Source organism: Aedes albopictus, chromosome 3 (assembly GCF_035046485.1).
Source record: "Aedes albopictus strain Foshan chromosome 3, AalbF5, whole genome shotgun sequence".
Lineage (NCBI taxonomy): Eukaryota > Metazoa > Arthropoda > Insecta > Diptera > Culicidae > Aedes > Aedes albopictus.
Window position 1 is genome coordinate 254,782,725 of NC_085138.1, and position 24,357 is coordinate 254,807,081.

At 41.7% G+C, this 24,357-nt stretch overlaps 1 protein-coding gene across 1 annotated transcript; it reads left to right on the forward strand.

Annotated features, from left to right (window-relative positions):
• Window positions 1-1,123: 1,123 nt before the first annotated feature.
• Window positions 1,124-23,208, forward strand: LOC109424426 (PHD and RING finger domain-containing protein 1). The gene is made up of 6 exons (XM_019699531.3): window positions 1,124-1,921; window positions 12,764-15,278; window positions 15,457-18,060; window positions 18,125-18,180; window positions 18,290-18,418; window positions 21,411-23,208. The coding sequence occupies exons 1-6, from the start codon at window positions 1,613-1,615 to the stop codon at window positions 21,576-21,578; spliced, it is 5,781 nt and encodes a 1,926-aa protein (XP_019555076.3). The 5' UTR covers window positions 1,124-1,612; the 3' UTR covers window positions 21,579-23,208.
• The last annotated feature ends 1,149 nt before the right edge of the window (window positions 23,209-24,357 follow it).

A 24,357-nucleotide genomic window follows, 5' to 3' on the forward strand; every position in this document is an offset into this window, starting at 1 on the left:
GTAATGTAGACGGTTCAACAATACCGCATACTGTTCGAATCGTATCCCAAATAGGTGGTTAAATAGCAATATTTTATTCACTAAACACCTCAATTGAATCAAATCGGTTACTGTCGACCCCTTCGGAATTTGGATTGGTCAATAGTCCATTTTACGAGCCGATTTTATGAATGAATTTTGACAGGAGATAGCGTCCAATAACCCGTGAAAATCAATATCATCTTCAACATTGTTGTCACTTCGTGGCTCATGGTCCACTGCACGAACTTATTCTGGCCTGCTTACTTTTACACGAAATTTGACGTTTGAGTGGTGTCGGCACCACTCAAACGTCAAATTTTCTTTGAGAGTAAGCAGGCCAGCATAATTTCGTGCAGAATTGGGTTGTTTAGTGAATAAATATTGCTATTTTCTATAACCTAATCAAAAGAGCCAATTTTTCTGAGTATAACGTGATTTTATTGGATTCCAATACCTTTGTTTTGATGGTTTAATTAACAAAACCGTTTTAATTTTCATGGATAGATTTAAATTTCAATCGATAAAGTGGCAGTTCGACCCGAACAAAAAAATTTCCTTATACAAATTTTAAATGCATTTTAAAAATAGTTCCCGGACTCCAAAAATTATGAAATTTTGGATTTCGACTAATTTTTGGGCGAAGAATCCGGTTATGAAATAATCCGGATACCCCTAAAGAACCCAATAGGGCACTGCATGAAAATCTCTCCTTCTCTTTCACTCTCACAGAAATCTTGTAAACAACAAGGCCAAGAAACGTCAAAATCCCATACAGAATCAAAACAATGCAGTGCCCTATTGTCGAGTGAGCTGTCAAACCAACAAAAACAAAAAAAAAAAATCCTGCGTAATTCTTTCCGTGTTTCGAATTGCCGGAAAATTTCAGGCTTGACTTCACCACATGGGGCTCCGCGGAGAACTGTCATCCAAACCAGTGTGAACGTGCTCCACTGCTGAACTGGCATACAACAGGACAAAAAGGGATGGCTGCCTGTCAGATTCCTCCGCTGTTCGTTGGTGCAAGCAAGAGACCAATATGCGGCTTCATGCTCTCGATTTTGATGATTATTTTTTTAATTCGTGCGTTCGTGTTCTCGAAGCTCTCTCTCGTCTCAAAGTCGCCATTTTTGTCCTACCTCTCCGGTTTGTACGTCAAGCCTTTCTTTCTGGAGTTGGTTCAAGTTTTTTCAAGTGTTGAATTCCTGTTGAAAAAATAGTTCGTGGTGGCCAAAAAGTGTACCAAAAGAAAGTCTAGCCCGGGAAGAACATTCGGCGAACGGCAGAGTGTGGATTCCGTGCCGTTTCTGGGGTGTTTAGTGCGTTGGAAAAGTTGGCAATTTTTACCTCTCCGTTTTCTTCCCGTCGTCGACGTCGTGCGCCGAGAGTGGGAGGTGACGAAGAAGAAAAAGTCCCTGTGTTTATTAAGCGCCGCAATGGTGGCTGGCTAATGGCTAAGCGGGGGAGCCAGCCTTTCTGTACTCTGTGAGGATTATTCTCTGTTGTTTTAATTCGGTGTGTGAAAGATTTGCTACAAGAATCGGAGCTTCCGGACGAGGTCAGGTCACGTCAGATTTGAAACGGTGGCGGCAACATGAGTGACTCCGACGATGACATCATGGCCGGAGGGGGAGCCCGTAGCAGTCGTCGGCTGCGACGCAGAACGGGACCGAGTTCATCCACGGCTGCCGGACCGGCGCCTTCCAGTTCGGCGAGGGGCTCGGCACGTAGGGCTGCGGCAGTGGCCAATCGGAGACGGCTGCGGGACGACAGCAGTGACCAGTCTTCCGGTGCGGATAACGGGAACAGCGATAGTGGCAGCGAGATTGAACAATCCGCACGCAAGAAGAAGGCTAAGAAGTTTGTGGAAGACGACGAGGCGGGCCCGAGTGGAACGCAGCAGGTATATTTGGTTCTGGGAGGGGAGCGGTGTCCTCTGGCTTGGGCATACGAGGGTGATTATGCTATGAGAAGGTTACGTCCCTTCCTTCCGTGGAGAAGGATTAAAAGTGATGCAGTTTTTTTAAGGGTGAAAGTGGTGAATGAACCTAAGAAAATGGAGATGATAATGTTTGGTGTGTGAACTCGTGCTTGAATGTGTGTTGTGCGTGATGCGGAATTAAAGTTAGCGTAACGATTTCAAATTACCTATGGTCCACTGCACGAATTTATGTTGGCTTGCTTACTCTCACAGGAAATTTGACGTTTGAGCGGTGCCGACACCGCCCAAACGTCAAATTTCGTGTGAGAGTAAGCAGGCCAGAATAAATTCGTGCAGTGGACCATAATACATATATCTCATATAATGAGATTTAAAAAAGCACAAAAAAAACGTGAGATATAAGTACAAATACACCCGATTCTTTTTTTGCACTGGTCGTTATTTTGCTATAACTCGGTCAATTTTTAACGGATTCTCATGAAATTTTGTACACTAATAGTACTAACCGTGCCTACGTGTGTACAAAATTTTATGACAATTGGTTAAAAATTGACTGGGTTATAGCAAAAACCAGACCCGTGCAAAAAAAGAATCGGGTGTACTGAAAAAATACTGCATCGTTAATGAAAATTGACTTAGAGGTAGTGTATTGCTCCTGCAAGGTAAATTGCGCTTCAGATGTTTGTCATATTTTAATCATTTCTGTTTTGGGCCCGTCCCTAAATTACATAGGGTAAAAACACTAGACTTCGCCCCCTAAAATTCTGCTCTAATCTTCGCCATTGCATACATAAATGGTGGAATTTGTATGGAGGGGGTGAAGACTAGAGTGACTAGAGTGGCGAAGTCTAGTGCTTTTACCCTATTCTTTTGTCTGTGCTATTCTCTTATGGGTAAGTGGCCAAAGTAAACGCTCTATAAACATTTAGAAATATAACTGGAACAAAAATCTACGAGAATGAGGGGGTCTGAGAGGGCGAAATATGAGTCTACCGCAAGGATGGGATCATTCATTTGCAATCATTTACATTCACTTGCGAATAACTTGCTTCAAAAACATCGTAGCAAAAACTAATGTATGGAGCACTTTCTATTTTTTGTTTTACCTGAAACTTTGTAGAACAATGTACTAGCCTAGCGCCAATAATAAAGTCAACAGAAGGCAGCAAACGCAACTCTCCACGGCGTGAATGTAAATTACATTCACGGCGTGGAGAGTTGCCTTCACAGCTCGTTCACGAATTTGGTATGCGTGTGCGACCCTAATGCTATTCGGCGAACTTTCAGATAAAACTACAAGGTTCAATTCATCCATACATAGTTTTTTGTTAGAATGCTTCTGAACTGAGATAGTCCCTGGCCAAGATCACAGGGTTCGACGGTATTAAAGTGAAGGATGTTAATTGTAATTCTTGTAATGAAAATATCACCTTTAACATTTTAATGCACCTCCAACGGTTCATTGCGAACCGGCTGCTACAGATGGAGTATGGCTGATTTATCAGAAATGCTCGATAAACAGGAGGGACCTGCTGGGGCCTAGTAGTTTCTATACCCAGAAAACAGTTCTGGTCGATTGAGTCTAGGAAGGTTTCGAGAGTCGTTTTATGACGAGTCTCGGAATCTTTTTTGAGTCAGCAGACTTTGAACTGTTTCCTGGGCTTCCCTCGGTTAATTTTATCAAATACACTATACAAATACAAATTTAATTCAAATATGAAATAATTAGTAGTATCTCGCGTATTTAATTTGCTAACACATAGTTCTCAACATTTGATGTGCTTTCGTGATTCAATTTTCTCTATAATAACTCTATAAATAACTAAGAAACTAAAAGTGGGAAGTGCAGCATTTAACAGTGTTTGCTTATAGATTTGAAGCTAACGTGTGATCAACACGAAATCGACAAAAACGGACTACTTCGGCTTTGACTAACGTAGACTATTTATGACAAATTAGATATGTTTACATTCTTCGACTGAGTGTATGAAAGGTTTTCTTTAATATGGACTTATTTAGACCGATGCTGATAGTGCTAGGGATGTGGACGAAAGACAACTTTCAAAGGTAATAAAAACAGTACATACTAAAATGAGGGTCAACGAAAATGGACATAACAAACACATCGACTATCTAACAGATCATAGGCACACCAAAGATTACTGAATTATAGGGCACAACATAAATTTGAACAATAACATTCATTAAACCTTGACATGACAAAAACAAAACAAATACAAAATCGACGATATGACAAAACCGAAACTTTCACACCTTCTACCGTAACCTTCGGAGTCAGTACGCAACAGTGTCTTACTGGACGACATGTTCCGTGCACGGCTGGTGAACTGCTTCTGAAGGATTACGTTCTCTATCCTATCCAAAGGCCTAGTGAACTGTCGTTGTCCGCGTTTACAGTAGCGAACATCAATAAGGTTGTCTTCGTATAGCTTGCGGACAAAATGGAATTTTGTATCCACATGCTTTGAGCGGTTGTTGATCTTTGTTGACTTCAGTTGCTTGATGCACGATTGGTTGCCTTCGTGTACCAGAACAGGGGTCGGGACATCAATGGAGAAACTTGAAGCATATGGACGATCCACGTGAGTTCCTGACAGCACTCGGCAAGTGTCACAAATTCTGCTTCGGTACTGCTAAGCGCAACGCAGGTTTGCTTGTGCGATTCCCAGAATATCGGACCTCCACCGAACAGGAACACGTATCCGGAATTTGATTTGCGACTGGCTGCATCGCTGGCCCAGTCTGCGTCCACGTAAACTTCTAAACCGAGTTCCTCGGCCTTCAGCGTAAGTTTGTGGTCCATGGTTGACTTTAGGTAGCGCAGGACACGCTTAGCTTCCGTCCAGTCGGCTTGGGATGGTGAAATTACCGAACGTCCAAGTATACGTACGTATGACAGACCTACTATTAAACTGGCGTATTGGTGATTGTTGGGTAGCATTTCTTTCTATTGGGATCTGCCGTAGATCGAATAATTGAATTAGAACAACTGTTCGGTTCAAAGGTTGGGAACTAACTAACTGAATCATTTTATTGTATTTCAAAGTACAAAATATCATGGCCTCCTTGTTCATCAAGCACCTACTCTCCAACAGGAATTTGCCAGTATTAATAGTTTTTCGTATACATTTTTCATTATTTCGCTAACGTGATCTATTTATGACAGACAATTAGTCGCAGAAGAATCCACAAACGGTAGGTATACATTGTAGGAGAATAGAGTGCATAGATACGAAGCGAACTATGTCCGAATAACTATTATACTGCAAGAAGTCCGACAAGTTTCATTAAGTGTTACAGAAGGGCGCACGATAAATCCACATCTTATCGCTCTTTCATGACAGCGTCAATTTGGGTAGCATACATCCATATAAACTCGATTGATGAGCGTTTTCTATGGACAGGAGGTAGCGTGTAATGCGAGGATCTTTTAGTTGTCTGATGCCTTCCTGATCATCAACAATTATGTCATAGCATTCAAGTTGCTGCTAGATTAGAATCCCAAGACAAATTAAAAAATTAATTGACAATTTATAAATATATACTTTTGAAAAAAAAACAAATATACAAATAAAAAAAAAAACAAAATTTATGTACCGTCAAGTCGCCTTTCACGGTGGGGTAGGGTGGCCCACACTTGTATGAAAAACAAAAATTTCGAAAAATGCCAAGTCTTACCTCCTAAATCAGTTGTTTTGGACTCCCAGAAGCCACGTTCAAAATTTCAGCCAAATCGGTTGAACCTAAGGGGCGCTCAAAACGCTTGAAGTTTGTATGGGAAAACTTGGCCAAATGTATGCAGAAATTTTAAGTTTTCGAACTTTGCCGCTAGGTGGTGCTGTAAGCGTTCAATAATCAAACCCTTTGGTATTATTGTAGGTGACTATATGCCAAAGAACTTTGTCGAAGACCGCGAAGTGATCCAACGGCTGTGAAAAAAGTTATACCTTAGGCAAAGTGAGGCAAAGTATTGAGATTTCATTATTGATATTATTCCTTTACGTTTACATGTATTGGAAAAATAACAATAAAGTTTATCCTCACTTTACCTAGAGTGTAACTTTTTTCACAGGCGTTGGATCACTTTGCGGTCTTCGACAAAGTTGTTTGGCATATAGTCACCTACAATAATACCAAAGGGTTTTATTATTGAACATTTACAGCGCCACCTAGCGGCAAAATTCGAAAACTTAAAATTTCTGCATACATTTGGCCAAGTTTTCCCATACAAAATTCAAGCGTTTTCAGCGCCCCCTTAGGTTTAACCGATTTTGTTCAAATTTTGAACTTAGCTTCTGGGAGTTTAAAACAACTGATTTAGGGGGTAAGACTTGGCATTTTTCGAAATTTTTGTTTTTCGTATAAGTGTGGGCCATTTTACCGTGGGGGCTCCATTCGCCGTGGGCCTTCGAATATATTTTCACCAATTTCCACCACATAATTTCACCAATATAACACTAATGGATTGTTCCTATGTCAAAACGCGGGTTAGAAGCTTTTTACAGTACCATTTTGACACTAAAGTGTGTTTACATGAAGCAATATTTTGCTCAGTCACTGCATTAGTAGTAAAAAAATAAAAACTGCGCTTACGTGATTTAAGCGATTAACTAAATGTAGTAACGATATTATTTCACCAAGAAGCAATTACATTCACCTATTAGGTATCTATTTTGCATTATCGAAGCAAGTTTACCAAGAAAGTACGATTCCACTTATTTTTTTTATTGATACAAAAGGGCATGGTAAATGGGTACCCTAAAAATCAATCTCCATTCACAGTGACCCATGTACACCCATATAAGTGGAAAAAATTGAAAATTCATTTTTCTATATAAATCTGGCAAGTTATTACTTAAAATGAATATAAAATCATTAAACAAAGGATGTTTACAAATTAGAACTAACAGTAAATGGCGCGCAGGTGGGCATGTTGGGGTGGGCGTAGAGGGTGGTACCTTACATCCCTGGTCGTTGCGAATCATAACACAGCGCAACATTTTTTTGTCTCAAGAGCAAACTTATGTGTCTCTGACAGATTTTGGGCCACTGAATCCGAATCTGGGCTCAGATTTGCTACAGCACATCACAATTTTGAGCTTTACCTCAATTTATAGGGCAAAATATGCGATTTGGGGCTTTTTTGACTGCCTGCCATTATGCATGGAAATATTTTTTTAGGCAATCAAAAGGTAAATTGGTCAATTAACATCTAAATTAACGACTCATGCAAAATATTTTGATTTACCAAATCGAATTTGAAAGTATTAAGCGATTTATGTTAGGTACGATATTTTCCATACAAGTCACCCTACAAAAGTTGCATGCAAGTTTACTTACTAACATAAAATGATTAAATTTATCGAATTTGATTTGGTAAAACAAAATATTTTGCATGAGTCGTTAATTTAGATGTCAATTGACCAATTTATCCTTTAATTGGTTAAAGAAAAAATTTCCATGCCTAATGGCAGGCAGTCAAAAAAACCCAAAATAGCACATTTTGCACTATAAATTGACTGCCCCCACTCGCAAAACAGTCCCATATGAATAGGAAACCCAGCAAAGATGGGACTGTTATGCGAGTGGGGGCAGTTGAGGTGTAGCTCAAAATTGTGACGTGCTGGAGCAAATCTGAGCCCAGATTCCGATTCAGCGGCCCAAAATTTGTCAGAGACACATAAGTTTGCTCTTGAGACAGATCAAAAGTAAATTTTTGTTACGCTGTGTAATGGAAACATTTGTGTTTTGTGATGAATCTTAGAATCCTTTTGGAATCAGCAGACGTTGAATTGTTGTCTGGGCTTTCCACTACATATTCCGTTAATTTTAAAATCAATTCAAATATGCAACAATTAGTAGTATATCGTGTATTCAATTTGCTCATTCATAATTTACGACATTTGCTTTACTTGTGATTTAATTTTCACCTTCATTATTTTTATATATGATAGACACATTCTACCGTGACGTTACAACGTTTTGACGTATTCGTAGACAGATTTTTCACAATAACTCATGAAAACGATTGTAAACCTCAAAATATTTTTTCATATTCGGATTCCTTGTAAAATTTCTGATATATTTGACCTATTGAACCTTTAGTTTGCATTAGAAAAACGTGTTTAAAGTGCGTATTTGTAGCGTGACGTTACAACGCGCTAGAATCCGACCCTCTCTACCGCGAAACCAATATCTTAAAAAATCTGCTCGGATTTTTATGATATTCTATTTTTTTTTCTACCATTGAAATTTATTGGTTGGTTCTTCAATTCAATGAAATAAAACATATAAATTTTGGATTTGTTTTTGGATAATCGACTTTTACATTTCGTGACGTTACAACGCCTGTTCAGTTTCAAACAGGGTTCTGCTCGTGTTGTAACGTCACGAAAATGCCCATCATGTTAGAACCAGAATAATCAGCCAAATTTGCCCGAATTTGTAATTATATTATTGCATTATCTTCACTGCTTCACGGAGAACTTTATTCTATTGAAAATCCGTTTTGTGATAAATGGCTCGGAGGGCCAAGTTATTGCTATCAGTAGTATGAATATTCCTACATGAAGGTTAATGACACCGGCACCCATCTTCGGTTTAGTACCACCCATATTTTTCTAGTTTTGTCCCAAAGACTAGCGCGCTGAGATCCATTACTTCACACCGCCAGATATTTAGATTTTTCAGCATATAACTCATCACGCCGACGAGATAAACATTTCTTCAATAATCTATGCAATGTCGTCTATTCAAGTAAAAATGCTATAATTTGTTTGAGAGAATTTATTGAATGAAAAGCATACCAGAGGATCTGCATACCACTTAGGACCCTAAGAACAACTTCTGTGATCTCAGAGACAAATAGACCTAACAGTGATAAAAAATCTTAATTAAGGTGTACCGGGGCAAGTTGAAACGGGTGGGGCAAGATGAAACAGCTGGTTAACATGATGTTATCCAATGATGATGAACAGCTTGAATGCCATAACACATAGTTTTTGATTCAAACAATCTTTTGGCGAAAGACAAGTTTCTAAAATGTATTGAAAACTATTTCAAAACTTCGCGTTTCATTTTGCCCCACCTGTTTCAACTTGCCCCGGTGTACCTTACTTAGAGAGTTGGTGTCTTCGGAAAAGTTGTTTGAAAAATCAAAGACTAACAGCTAATTTACCATTTGACGTGAGATTTCGCCACTGGTTGATGCTAAATAAAAGTTTGTAATAGTTTGCAAATGATTTCTCATAAGTTTTGACTAATTGTTTTGACTAACTGAGAAACTAGCAGTCAAAATTTGTAAATTTTTGGGCACTTTTTAAAAAGTTTCAACTTTTCTTTTATAAATAAATATAATGTGCATGGTTTTCCAAAATTTCAACTACCACTAGGCAAGTATAACCTTATACCAATCGACTTTTAAACTGAAGATACTTAAAAATAACTTTCTAAGTAATCAGGGTCCTGAGATATATGAGTCGGTGATTCTTGTGATATCAAAGATAGACGTAACCTTATTATTTAGACAGTTGGTGTCCTCGACAAAGTTGTTTGGCTGGTCAAGAACTTTAAATTGATGGGCCGTATGATTTCAAATCCTTCCACTAGGAGGCGTTAGAAGGTATACACATTTTTAGTTTCGTTTATCTCAGGATCCTGAATAATTAGAAATATTGTTGCTTCGGTAGAGTTGTTTGGTAGATCAAGAACTTTCAGTTTAATATTACATTTACATTTACAAAAGCATACCAATTTTATTATTTATCTTGAAAACATTCAACTAGCCGTAACTCTTAAAATTTTCAAATTTTGACTGATAGTTCCTCATCTTGTTATCTGTAAATGCTACAAATTTGGACTTGATTGGCTAGCTCTACACGAAGATGCAGTACTTCAAGCAGAATACATCTTTTTGACTGTCGTTTTATTAAATTTTGTATCTTGGGACCAAGTGAAACAAATCAAATCAATTTTTGAACATTTATGAAAAATATGTTGGTCTTTAATTACCATTTGATTCGAATACAATATGTCCAAAGTGAAAAAAATTCCAGCTTGTAAAATACTTTTTGAGAAATTCTAATAGTTTGCCAGCTTTTGCAAAATGGAAACTAGCGTCTTCTAGTGGCGAAATCTCACATCAAATGGTAAATCCACTGCAAGTCCTTGACTCACTAAATTTTGCTGAAGAAACCATCTTTCCAAGTAATGGGGGCCTGAGATACATGAAATTTGAAATTTGTAAGTTCTCTAGCGCCGCTTTTTTTGTGGAACTTAAAACCATACTATCCATCAACTGTAAGTCTTTGACCAACCTAACAACTTTGCTGAAAACACCAACTCTCGAAGTTATCAATACCCTGAGATATACGAGATGGTAATTTTGTCAGTGTTTCGTCTGTTTGGCTCTGATATCATATAAATGATCGGTTTGAGTGTCATTTTTACAGGATTCATACACAACGAGAAAGAAATTGGTTTGGAATATAGAACTACCTTTGTCCACTGCAGAAGTCGTCCAAGCCAGAGAAATTTGGTCTTTTCCACAGAACTTTTTTTCGTGACGTTACAACGCAAACTTCATCCAGGTGAAACTAAGGCGTCAGTGAACCGATTTCTTTTGTTTTAATCTCATTTGAAAGATATTCTGGAGTACAAAGACCATACAAAATTTCAAATTTGAAACTTGTTCCGAATTTGAATAAATTTCATAAAGGTTGATTTTCCGTGACGTTACAACGCTTTAAAAACCTATACTTTGACCAACCATACCTCATAGTTGTAAAGTATTACAATTAAAATTCTTTGTATGCTGAACAATCTACATACATTTATCTGTTAATCATGGGAGATTTTTGAAAAATCAGTGCGTTGGTGTTTAAAATACGGCAGCTTTGATGAATAGTGTGTCTAAATGCCTTATAATCACGATTTTATTGTTAATCTTAACCGTTGTTCAATAAATATGTTTTGTCACATTAATATCATGTAGAATACATTTTTGGACGACAAGAGTAGTGTAGAATATTATAAAAATGTGAAATATGCCAAATTTAAACTTTGAAAATTGAGTATTGATGATACGGGGCCCGTAGAATGTGTCGATAGTTTTTTTGAGTAAACCCTAATATGTTTCAAGTAACTAATGTTTAATAATGTTTTTTTTGCGATTATCAAATTAAAATAACTAGGAAACGAATAGTGTGAAAGTGAATGCTTGCTTATAGATTCGAAGTTAACGAGTGATTAGGACTTAAGACGCATATATATTTGACGAAATCGACAAAAACTGACTACTTCGACTTTGACTTACGTAACCTATTTATAACAAATTAGAGATTTTTACGTTTTTCGATTGATTGTATGAAATCTTTTCTATAGAACAAAGACAATTTTCAAAAATTAAAACAGTACTAAAATGAGGATCAACAAAAATGGAAATATCCAACACATCGACCATCTAACAGATCATAGATACACTAAAGCACAGACAAACAGACGTAACACTTGCGAAATTTCCATCGACCACGCTTTTAACGATCATTTAAAATTTTTATAGTTGTGGTTTTCACGACCAGAGGCGCGCGCATCGTTTTTCTATGCGTTTGACGTTTCACACTAGCGACTTCTGTTGACGATATGGCACAACACAGTGATTCGTGCAACTTTTCCACCAGGTGATGGTAGTGTGAACTGGGCGATGGATTTCCATGAAAATCGTTCAAGCTGTTACGTCTGTTTGTCTGTGACTAAAGATTACTGAATTACAGGGCACAACAATTATCTGAACAATAACATGGTTTAAACCTTGACATGACAAAAGAACAAATACAGAAGGGACCATACAACAAAACCAGAACTTTCACACCTTCTACAGTAGCAAGATTGTTGTAAGAAGATAGGTTATCCAGATCGCCAATGTTGCATGGCGGCCATCTTGGATTTTTTGTTGTTGCAACACAACGTTGCCCGTTGTTGGGTTGCAAGATTGTTTTAAGAAGATAGGTTATCCAGATCGCCAATGTTGCATGGCGGCCATCTTGGATTTTTTTGTTGTTGCAACACAACGTTGCCCGTTGTTGGGTTGCGGTATTGTGGTTTTGTGGCACTTTTCACGTTGTGATATTGTTGGCGTTGCCGGGTTGCAATACCAAAATAACACCAAACAACACCAAAATACGCCAAACAACACCGAACAATACCAAAACAACACTAAACGTCACCAAAAAAACACCAAACAACACTAAACAACACCGAACAACTCCAACAACAAACAACACCAAGCAACAACAACAAACAACAGCAACAACCTACCTCCCCTACCACCCTCCCCCGCGCGTCCCTCGCCTATAAAATGACCAACTCAGACAACCTATCTTCTTATAACAATCTTGCTACAGTAGCAGTATGACTATAATAGTTGGCGCTTTGAATCCTGAATCAGGTTATAACTAGGGTCTTGTACCGTTTGGGCACTTGTCACTAGAACTAGGTCAATTTTACACGTATTGGCCTAGTTTTTGGCATGTGGTGAGAAACGTATAGTACCTAAACCTATACAGAAATTAAATCAAGTGGTATGAAAATGACTTATTATGATTCGTATGATTTTTCGGAGGTGCAGTATCCCTCAGTGTATGCGTCAGTTGTTTAAAAAAAAACTTGTGTCATATTTTAAGGGAAATCTACTCAAGCATAATCCTCTTGAACTCGTTTCGATTAAACACAACAACGCGTACGAAAATTACCCATATTAATCCATCAACCATGTCCTATTTCCAGCCCGTCGTCCACGATAGTTCCGAGTGGGAATCCGACTGGAACAGCGACGAGGAACAAGCGTTACTCAATTCCGGTGGTCAGCAGGCCGCTGCCGCTCTTGTAAGCAAACTAGGGTACGCTTCGGACTCGTCAACTAGCAGCAACGACAGCGAAAAGTGTCCCATCTGTTTGCTGTCTCTGAACGACCAGGAGATCGGTGTCCCAGAGGTATGCGAGCACATATTCTGCGCTCCCTGTATCGAGGAATGGTCCAAAAATGTCACGACCTGTCCAATCGATCGCAAAAACTTCGATGTCATCAACATCTACAAAAGTGTCGATAGGAAACAATTGGTTCGCAAGAATGAGGTGCAGGTGAAGGCACCGGATGAAGTTCCCCTCGTCGAGGATCATGAGTTGACCAATTGCGAAGTCTGCCGCCGTCCGGATCGCGAAGATTCCATGCTGCTTTGCGATTCGTGCAATTTGGGCTATCACATGGATTGTCTGACTCCTCCACTGACGGAAATTCCATCCGGATCATGGTACTGCGATTGCTGTTTCGCCTCCGGTTCCGATGCAGAAGATGACGAAGAGGTCGAAGATTTGTTGAACGACCTCGACGAGATCGGTGGTGTTCGACAGACTCGGCTGCGCATGCGCATGAACAGTCCTCCGAGAATCGTCCGAACCAGACAAAGCGAACGGATCCGGGCAACGATCCTCACCCGTACTGCGACGGCTGTTCGCTTGAACGTCGTCGAAGATTTGGATCAACCCGGTCCGTCCACAAGGGCCAGAAGTGGAGCAGTCGGTGGAACGTCCGCAAGAGCGGCCCCGGCGAGAACGGTTCGTAAGCGTCGTAAGCGTCGAACTCGGAGGAAAATTTTGAGGATGATTATCTCAGAGTACGATGTGGACAATGACGACGAAAAATTCGCTATCAAACGGAAAAAGATTTACAACACTTTGAAAAAGCTGAGCAAAAAACGTTCGAAGCGTAAGCGGGCATCTCGCAAGAGCAGGGAAGCTACATCCGGACTTAACGAAGAAGGAGCTGATGTGCAGCGTCAGCGCTTCAGCACTGGTATTCCAACGTTGAAGATCTTCGGAGGGGCCAACGATCTGGATTACTTCTCGGATGAGAATGCCGGCGACGATGACTTGGAAGCGGATGTTTCGCTTGGAGGCCGAGGCGAAACCGCTGCCATTTCCAGCATTCGTGCAACGCTGCGAAATCCTCTGGGACGTAGAAGAGTTCTGAAGAGCGGATTCGAAGCTAGCTCAACCAGTGGATCGGTTGACCTGCTCGGCAGTATTATGGAGAATCAGGAACGTTGGCATTCCAAGAAAGGGCTGGGAGATGTTAAAATTGATAACGGTAAAATTATCTTCAAAAATGACAGCCCTCAAAAGAAGGATTCGAATCCCCCGGGAGCAACCCAAGCTGGAATTGGGCACAACTTCCAGGGCGGTGTTACCGTATCTTCAGGTTCCAACACCGGGGCGGCTGATTCTACCAGTTCCAATCGAAATGGCCAGTCCAGCGAAACGGGAGGCTCGTCTGGAGTCGCCGCCGCCGCTAGTTCGACGTCTTCTGGAGCAGGTGCTGGTGGTAACAATGATAATAATGACAGCGTTCCCGATCCTTCGGATATGTCTATCTTTGTGGATTTACCTCCTCTAAAGAATCCCAGTGAGGAGGATGAAGATGAAAAGAAGAAAAAGAAGGAATCGTTCGATATGTTTGGATCAGAACCTATTCCACTGCCTTCCGCGTCGACATCCGGTCAGCCAGGTCCGACGTCGATCAATCCCGCTCCAGAAAGCACCACTGCGGATGACTCGGATCTTGCTCCGGGTTCATCCAAAGGGTTTGGCAAATTCAAGTATACAATGACCTCAGAAGCCAATAACTGCCCAAATTTTTCGGTTTACTCATCGGAAACGCTCCAGTATGCAAAGACCGGCGGCGAGGAACCGTACGATCCGTTAGACAGTGAGCAAAAAACCGATGATGAGTTTGAAGAGCGTGACGAAGATCTGGTTCAGTTGGACGATGAAGAGCCTGCAGCTCAGAAGCCAACGGACACCCCAGCTGAGCCGGACCAGGAACACATTCCGAATGGAACCGATAAGCTTCCGGTGGGCGATCTGGATCACGATGCGTTCGATTCCGATTCCGACGACGAACTGAAAAAGATAGAGGAATCGTCCGCACCCATTGGTCCGGAACCGGAACCGACCGACGAGCTGGAAGCGTTGACACCGCCCCTCACAACAACCGTAGCTGCTGCGTTGGCTTCTTCGGGAACCGCTGTTACTACGACAGCTGGGCTACACGCCGAGACGGTTGTGGTCGGTGAAGCAAGCACAACCACTGCTCCCAGTGCAGGTGCTGCTCCGGCTAATTCGGCCCAAGGTGAAGAGGATCGCAGTTACACCCCGTGTCTGGACGAAAAGTACCAGGAAGCTCGCCGGGAACACGACAAGAGTGGCTCAACGCCAACTCTACCGCCACCATCTCAGAAAGAAGGTAAGTGTAATAATTTAAGCTTTTTTCTGGATGGCCACATAGTCGGGTTCGGGTAATGTGGGAAAAAGTTGGGAAATATTTAATCATTCCGCAAATTGTTCCGCGAATACCGGAAACCCTACACTCGGGAAAAAGTAACACAACCCAATGAACTGTATATTGAAACGAATCTTTTCAGGCATTGATGGCATGGACACGGAAATGATTTCTGACGAGGATGAAAATACGTTCAAGGAAGATGAAGCTCGACCGACCTCGGCATCGAAACCATCGTCTTCTGGTGCTAGGAAGAAGGATCTTGCCTTCAAGAAGGTAAACAAGAAAGGAAAGGAACGTAACTATCGTGACAAGGAAACCAAAAAACGGGATCGCAATGACAACGACAAGGAAAATCACGACCGCCGCTCGCGAGAACGCAATCGTCAGCGTCGCCCCAAGAGGAAGGAGCTGGAACGTTACGATGTCCGCACGGTAATTGAGAAACGTCCGCGGGTGATGAAGGATCCCTTCGGTAGGGACGTTACTCCGAGACCTCGTTCCAAGACTCGCAGTCGTAGTCGCACCCGTAGCCGTACACCGGAGCGTCGTCGGGAATTGTCAATTTCGCTGAGTCCAGAACCTCCACGACGCTTCAACAGAAGACGTTCGCCTTCGCCACGGTTCCGAGCAGGACGCAATCGTTCACCGTTGCCGTTCCGTAGAAACGAAGAAAGAAGATCTTTGTCCAGAGGTCCTAGAATGCGATCCATCAGTAGGCAGCGTTCGAGATCTCCAGTGGTCGCTCGTCCACGTTTGATTCCACGATCCATTTCAAGAACACCTTCCCCTCCTCCTCGTGCTCGGCTTCCACGGTCAATCTCGAGAACGCCCAAGTCACGCTCCCGTACTCCGGACATTCGTGGGGCCAAAACAAAGAAGACTAAGAAAAAGAAACGTCTAGCTTCGGTTAGCAGAAGTCGCAGTCCTAGCGTCGATCGCGGTAAGAAAAAGACCAAGAAGGGACGCAAGAAGAAGAACAAACATCGCAGCAGGTCCCCAGGTGGTAAAAAGAAGAAGACCAGAAGGAGGTCCGCATCGCCCATGATGTCACGGTCTCGGTCGAGATCCACGTCGATTCCGCCGGCGCAAACCACCGGAGTCCTAACCGAGCGATTTGCCAAGGTTCGACAGCAGAATTCGTGGACTCCTCCGCCACCGGTGCGACCGAAAACCAATGGCACCAATCTGACGGTGATTCTGACGAACGAGGAAGCGCTGGCAAAACAAGCAAAGGAACGCGAGCGCAAGCGAAAAGAAGCTAGGCGCCGCGATCGGGCACGTGACAAAAATCTACCCTCGAAGGAAGTATTTACATCAGGTGATAATATATTAGTTAGTGTTAGTTTTAACGACAAAAATTTAAATAAGGAGAATGAAGCAGCTGCCGAAGGAGAAGCCGCTGCGATTACACATAAGAGATTGAAAGACATGGCTAAGAAGCGAGCCGAAGCTGAAAAGGCCAAGCGAAGACGTCTGGAGCGTTTGAAAAAGACTCGCGGTGAAGCTCCCAAACCAGTGGTCATTATCGACCTGGACCGGTCACCGTTCCGCGTAATGACTCCTTCTCCCAGGGCGGTAATTGTCCTAAGTGACAGCGACAACGAGAAGGACAAAGACCGACGGGATGCCGACCCCAACAGAGCCGGTGCCGCTGGAAATCAACAAGTTAACGCAGAATCCAGTACTAATGGGCCGTCCTCGACGATGCGGAAATCTCCTGCCGAGCGGCATGAAGAGGACATGTTTGGTCCAAAAACACCTCCCGGCTTCCCCAGCCAACCGCAGCCCTCGCAGAGCAAACCTCAAGCGCCAAAGTTTTCCATGCAAGTCAAGTCGAAAACTTCGAATATTCGTCCTATGAATCTCCTGTACGAGCCAGGCGAGCTGGATGAAGGCAAAACTCCCGAACGAATGGATAATGCCGAAAGCTCCTACAGCATGGTTGGCCCGAATACCCCTCCGGAACCGGCCCCACAATCCCCCTCACCGGATGTATACGATCCGTTCGAACCGACGAAATCTCCCTCTCCGTCACCGCCACGGCGTGACAATGTCTCGATTGAGCGCCTCTCCGATCTGGACGATGCTGTTCTTCCGTCCAGCAGTGGCAAACCGGACGGCCCAGATTCCGGTACTGGTGACCCGAAGGCCGATTCTCAGAACCAGGACGAAGCTATATCCGGTGAAGTCGATGCTCCACGGGGCAACAAAATCACAATCCTTAGCAACATTGTTATCAGTCAACCGACGAACAGCGTCTCGGGCGTTGTCAGCGGTTCCGGTGTCGTGTCCGCAAGCCAAAACAACGGTGGCGATGACTCGGACGTGATCTTCGATGACTTTGTTTCCTCGTCGGCTCCAGTGCCCAGCAGCAATGTCGGTTACAGCACTTCCGGTGCCAACCAGTCGACAAACCCCATCAAATCGTACAGCACGGCGGCCAACTCGTCGAGTTTGATCTCGAAACTGCCACTGCCGCCGGGAGCTACCGCGGGTCAGAAATTCAACGACTTTATCAATCCAACCGATTCGCCGTACTCGCCGGGGGCGAGTGACTTTGACGATCTGTTCGAGGCGGGTGGCGAGTTGGATTCGCCTCCGGCGGCACCAGTCAAGCAGTCCTACAAACCGACCAAGATTCTCTCGAAGGGAGCCAAGAAGGGCGGCGGCGGCACGTTTGATACGTTGTTTGGAAGCTCGCCTGCCAATAACTTCAAACGGGGCAAGAAGCATAAGCGAAGAGGTATGTGAGCAATGTGTTTTCCGGAAGTGGTTCTGTTCACTTAACGTTCTTCTTATTATTCCAGCCAAGGCGAAGGGTGACGATGATGAAGATCTTTCCAAATTGTCCACGAAGGATAGGGTAGGGCACGGTTTCAATTTTCAATTACACCCCTGTGTGACATGTTCGCAATTGCTAATAATCGATCCGTGTTTTGGATTTGTTTCCGCTTTGTTTTCTTTCTTTACAGTTCCTCAAGAAATTGAACCGATTGGAACGGGTGGTGGAAGAGGTTAAACTGGTCATTAAACCATTCTACAATAAGAAACAAATCAACAAGGACGAGTACAAGGACATTATGCGACGTGCTGTCCCGAAGGTAAGTTTGGCGTTTAAGTTTACCGTATAACAGTCCCATATTTTCTGGGTTTGCTATTCACATGCGACTGTTATGTGAATGTGGGCAGTTTAGCACTGTCCATAATACCTAATCAGCGCAACACTGCAGATGTGTCCAGCCAGTTGACTTGCTATATAATTCAATCGCAATAAGAATGGCGTACTGAAACTCCGCAAATATTCAAAATGTTGAAAATAACCGTTCCGTTCCAGTTATTCTTGGTTCCTGATATTCATTTTCGACAATTCTTCTTTCAATTCTCTTTCACTGAATAATTGTTAACAGAAGATTCCAGGTTCGTGTCCTGTCACGGTCGCCATGTATAAGTTAGAGCTATTTTACCGCTCAGTACACGGTCGCCATGTACAAGGAGGCACTATGATTCTTCACCACAATTATGAAACTGAATTCTTTCAAGGATTCTCTCCAGGAATTTTCCCACTTATTAATCTTTTAGTTTTTCGATGGTTTAATGTAGATGTTTTGAGGATTCCTCCACTAAAGCCTTCATTAGGTGTCCACATAAATCATCAATTTCTTCCAGAAATCATGGCCTGTATCTTCTCAAAATTGCTAGAAGACTTTCAGCGTGCCCAGAAAGGATAAGCATCTTTTCCCCAATTATTTCGGATAGGGGTAGGCGGGGCATAATGAACAGCTTAGGCATTTTGCCACCAAATCCAGTAAATTAAGTGCAACCAATGTGTAATTTTAACGTTCAATCCTTATTTAAACCTTAAATGACAAAAGCTAATCGTTGAAACTCCGAATACAGTTATAAATGTTGTAGAATTTTATGTTTTTAAAAACGTATAAAATCGCGAGTTGCGTTTTGGAGGTGTGGGGCATAATGAGCACCCTAGGTGGGGCAGGATGATCAATATCAGTTTTGTACACAATCTAATGCTAATTGACTATTCTTGTCAATGATAAAGCATACCGGCAACAATCAATGAGAATTTGAAGGGATTACGGGGTTTAATTTGTAGGGAACTGTGGGGTTCCAATGAGTTTTCTATTGAGGAATTTTTAAACGGTGATAATACATATACAGATACTGAAATTTTAAAGCTAATAAATTGAAAGTTACAGACAAAACCTTACTATATGCATCAAAACAGAGAAAACCAAAATTAAAATTAGGTTGTTGAAGATGTTTACCATTTTCATTATTTTTTCACTAGTTGCCCATTCTGCCCCACTTATTATTTTCAACAAAATAATTATACAAATAGTTGAAAAGTGTTACAAATACATTTCATTGGCCTAGGGAATATCAAGAAAATCGATAAATGCCCACTAAGTTGTGATTTCGATACCCAAAACCTTATTTTAGGTCACCTGATTCTTATAATATTTTCCCAGTACATGACCACTTTACGCATTTTGATTAATTTTTCAAGGAAAACGGATTTTTTGATTAATGTTTTGTCATCAACTCATTGGATTTTAGATAATAAGGCTACAATCAAGCAATTTGTTTTGTTAATTTGAAGATTTACAGTGAAAATACAAAGGGCTCATTATGCCCCGCCTACCCCCACAGGCTTTAGATTACGATCACTAGCGTAGGCAGCTTTTTATTTTTCTCACTCATTCTCGTTCCCAAAAAGAGCGAGATGAGAGAAAATCAATAAGTGCCCCCTCTCCTAACGTTCTTTTTCTCGTGTTTAGAAAAAAGAGAAATTCGCCTACGCTTGTATTCACGAATAGATCTTGCATCGTAATATACTGCCCCCATTCGCACAACAGTCCCATGTGAATAGGAAACCCAGCAAACATGGGACTGTTATGCGAATAGGGACAGTATAGTAGGTACATCATAGAGATGGTCGGGTTTCAGGTTTTACAGACCCGAACCCGACCCGTACCCGAACAATTTTCAATTTCAAAACCCGGACCCGACCCGAACCCGAGAATTTTTTGTTCCGTCAAACCCGGACCCGACCCGAACCCGAAAACTTTTCGATGATCAAACCCGAACCCGACCCGAACCCGAGAAAATATTAATCAATAAACCCGACCAAAACCCGAATTCAAAAAATGTATCGGTTATAACAAATAAAGCATATTTTTAAATACTGATATATTTACACTGGTACCAAACCCGACTTCAACCCGACGTTATTCAAACCCGGACCCGACCCGTACCCGAAAATTTTGAAATTATTTAAACCCGGACCCGACCCGAACCCGAGTTTTTAAAAATTTCCAATCCCGAACCCGACCCGTACCCGTCGGGTTCGGGTTCGGGTCGGGTTTCGGGTTTGAAAACCCGAAACCCGACCATCTCTAGTACATCATAGTGTTATCCTTTTACTGGATATGTACCAAAATACGTCGAAAATTGAAGTAGCGATTACGTCATTTTGCATCATTACGACCGTATCGGCGCAATCTGATGCCGCGCTTCATTGACCGTTGTTAGAATCTACGCATATCGTTTTGGTCCGTGCTTCATTCTCTACAAAAGGACAACGATTTATTTTTACGACGGACTGTTTTTTTTCTTGTCTTGTCCATTTTTCTAGTTGAAAATCCATCTTTCAGAATTGGCCAACCACACAGCCTCCTCTCCTCTTCTTGGCGTAACGTCCTCACTGGGACAAAGCCTGCTTCTCAGCTTAGTGTTCTATGAGCACTTCCACAGTTATTAACTGAGAGCTTCCTCTGCCAATGACCATTTTGTATGTGTATATCGTGTGGCAGGCACGAAGATACTCTATGCCCAAGGAAGTCAAGGAAATTTCCTTTACGAAAAGATCCTGGACCGACCGGGAATCGAACCCGTCACCCTCAGCATGGTCATGCTGAATACCCGTGCGTTTACCGCCTCGGCTATATGGGCCCTTGCCAACCACACAGCATTGATTTTATATTGCGCTTTACATGGACAAAACGTGCTAGAACTTCATCTGGTTGATTACATATTATAAAAAAAATAATCACATTTTAACTCATTCTTCCACAGATTTGCCACAGCCGTACAGGGGAAATCAACCCGATAAAGATCCAGAAGCTCATCAAGGCGTACGTCCGGAAGGTCCGAGGTCGGCGACGGCTCGCCAAGAAAGGCGGACTTGCCGGTGGACCCGGACCGCTCATGGCGCCCGGTGCAGCCAATCCGATTCTCATCTAAACGGCTCTCGCGGCTGAATCATTTCTGCACCAGTACTTGGACGAAGAGGTTCCCCCTCCTTTCCGCAACTCCAGCAATATACCCGGTAACAGCAAGCAGAACGTCACACACAGACACACTCATACACAGCAATACACACATACACACAAACCCTCTATTCCCGTACTGACTCCACGGGATGGTGTAAGAGCATGAACGGACAGTGCAAGCAAGTTAAAATTTGGTAAACGTTTTTGTTTTTGCTTCATTTTTTACTTCGTTTTCCACACGAACAAACTCTTGGTGTCGCAAGGAGAACAGCAGACGTAGTCCTACGTCAAAATGGGTGAATTGTAAGGCAGTGCACCAGACACTGCTTGATGCATTCGAACGTTCTCGCGCTCGCTTGAGGGCGTTCATTCGGCGGAAGATTGCATGAAACGTTTGTGAACAGTGTTTTCTTCCATTGAAAGAAAGCTGTCACATTTAGGCAGGAACACAAATGATTGTAAAAAAAATGATTGAACAAATTTATTAAGTGAAGAAAAATATGCATCTACTTGGAGCATAAGGATTCCTTATCGAATGAAACGACTAGTTTTTTTGTTGTTGTATAGAGTTAAGTAAAAAATAGAACACACGATCACGCATCAAATTCACTCATAATTGTGGTAGAAAGTTGCTACACAAGAAAGTCTAGTAAAAAGGGTATTTATAAAAATTATCATAATAAAATATTTATTGAATATACAACAATTACTAGAGGTTAGCGTAAGCTGAGTAGATCGTGCTAATTATAGAGACTATTCTCTTATTAAGGTACAGTATCAATGTAAAGTTTGTCCAATTACAATCTAGCTACCGTGTGTCAAAAAAATGTCAGTACAGCTATTTTTATTCACAAATATGTTTTTCGAAGCTTTCATCTCCAATGTTTCAGTAACAAAACTAAACAGTTTTATATTTCACCAAAACACTCCTTAGTACATGAGATTAGATTGGTCAAATTTGAACTTTTAATACAACTTTAGCCAATCTTAAATTTCAGAACTTGGTGATTTAAATGAGATATTTCTGAAAAAAAAAAATCTGTACAGACATTTTTAACAACACGTCGGCATTGTCTGAAGCTAACCAAGTTCACAAAGCCCTGCTTGTTATTCCTTCGATATGATCTTATAAAATGCAAAACATCAAACACTCCGCCGAAAAACCGCTACTGGATTGTACTATTCCAGAGGGCAACACGTGCAAATATACACAGAAGGAAAGACAGAGAAAACATACATCATCCTTTCCACAAAACTTGCTTGACACCGGAGTCTTCGCCGTAGACAGAGCGTAAACCGGCGGCCGATTGTAAAAAAAAACCTGTCGAAATTAGTCTACTTATTGCGCAGTTCGGTAGATGAGTAACACAGACAGGATGATCCCAAATGAACATACCACACAGCAAACAGCCGCCGCCTCCGCCGTAAGGTTTAAGCATTCAAGCGTAAGGTTTAGCCTTTCCACAATACTACTACCTACTACAATTAAAAACAAGTGAGTAATTTTAAAATTTGTAGTATTGCCTATGAGGAACACATGAATTCATCTAAATACACAACAGAGGAAATGCTAAATAAAAATAAATAGTTTAAGAATAAAATGTGTGAAGTGATTCTGACTTCAGAGAACATTCCATATCTTCGCCCTTATTATTACTTCTATATTCTTCTTGGCCATTAATCAGCATGCATCTTTTCCGTTACACGAAATAATTCACATAACGTAGGGTAGATAAGCGATGTAATTGAATAATGTTTAATTAGTCAAATCCAAACCGTCGAAGAATAAAGATTTAAGTTCAAAGCGCAAAAGTTGAGTTCTTTCGGTGAATCTAGTGGTATACTCCAGTGTGATAGTGTCAACCCAGTCCGTTCTGTGACCTCGAAATCCACCGGAAGCACGATCCTGATTGACTTTTCTCCCAAAGTACTCTGCGGGCCGCTAGTGATGGAATTACTCGCATCATGAAGCAATTCGCGAGTGTAAAGACAACACAAGGCCTACTCACGATTCCGAGAGTAAACAGTGTGTGAGTTTATTCGCACCCGCCTGCTTCGTGAGTAAGAAGCAAAACAAAAACAGAAACACTTTTTATTCGTGAATAACTAGTGGAGGTGCGGGACGTGCATTTTATTGTGGTTATAATAGCAAATCCAATGATCCAACATAAACTAATGTTTTATGCTTCATTGTTCTTGAAAAGCAGCGCTACCAATCGTTAAAATGCGTTTTTTTTTTGTCAAAATGCAAAAAACTTACGAAGCTTCGCGAATCACATGCGAATGCTTGCCAACTTCGTTTACTCACGAATAAAGCAGTGCAAGTATTCTCAGGTCCCTATTGTTCTCGAGTAGGTTTGTTTTGGTTTCTGTCTGCTCAGCTGCAATCTTCATCATTTTCCATCTCTGCGGGCCGCTTTCACGAGCTTCGAGGGCCGCAGTTTGAGCATCGCTGCCTCATGGTTTTGAAATTATTCAATTAAAAAAACACACATTTAAATCAAAACATAATGAGTAATAGAAAAACGACATCACGGTGATTCTCAGGATCGTCCCAAGAGGTCGTCAAAGTTTTGACCAAGTTTTCATCTTAAATCATTTGAATGTTCACAATTTGGCAACATCGTTGCAAGGGTGTAAATGCTACTGGAGATGCCTCTATTCCTCTCACGCAAACCAATGTGGTTATGTACGAATACGGATTCCCGGATAAACTGATACGATTGATCAAGGCGACGATGGATCGAGTG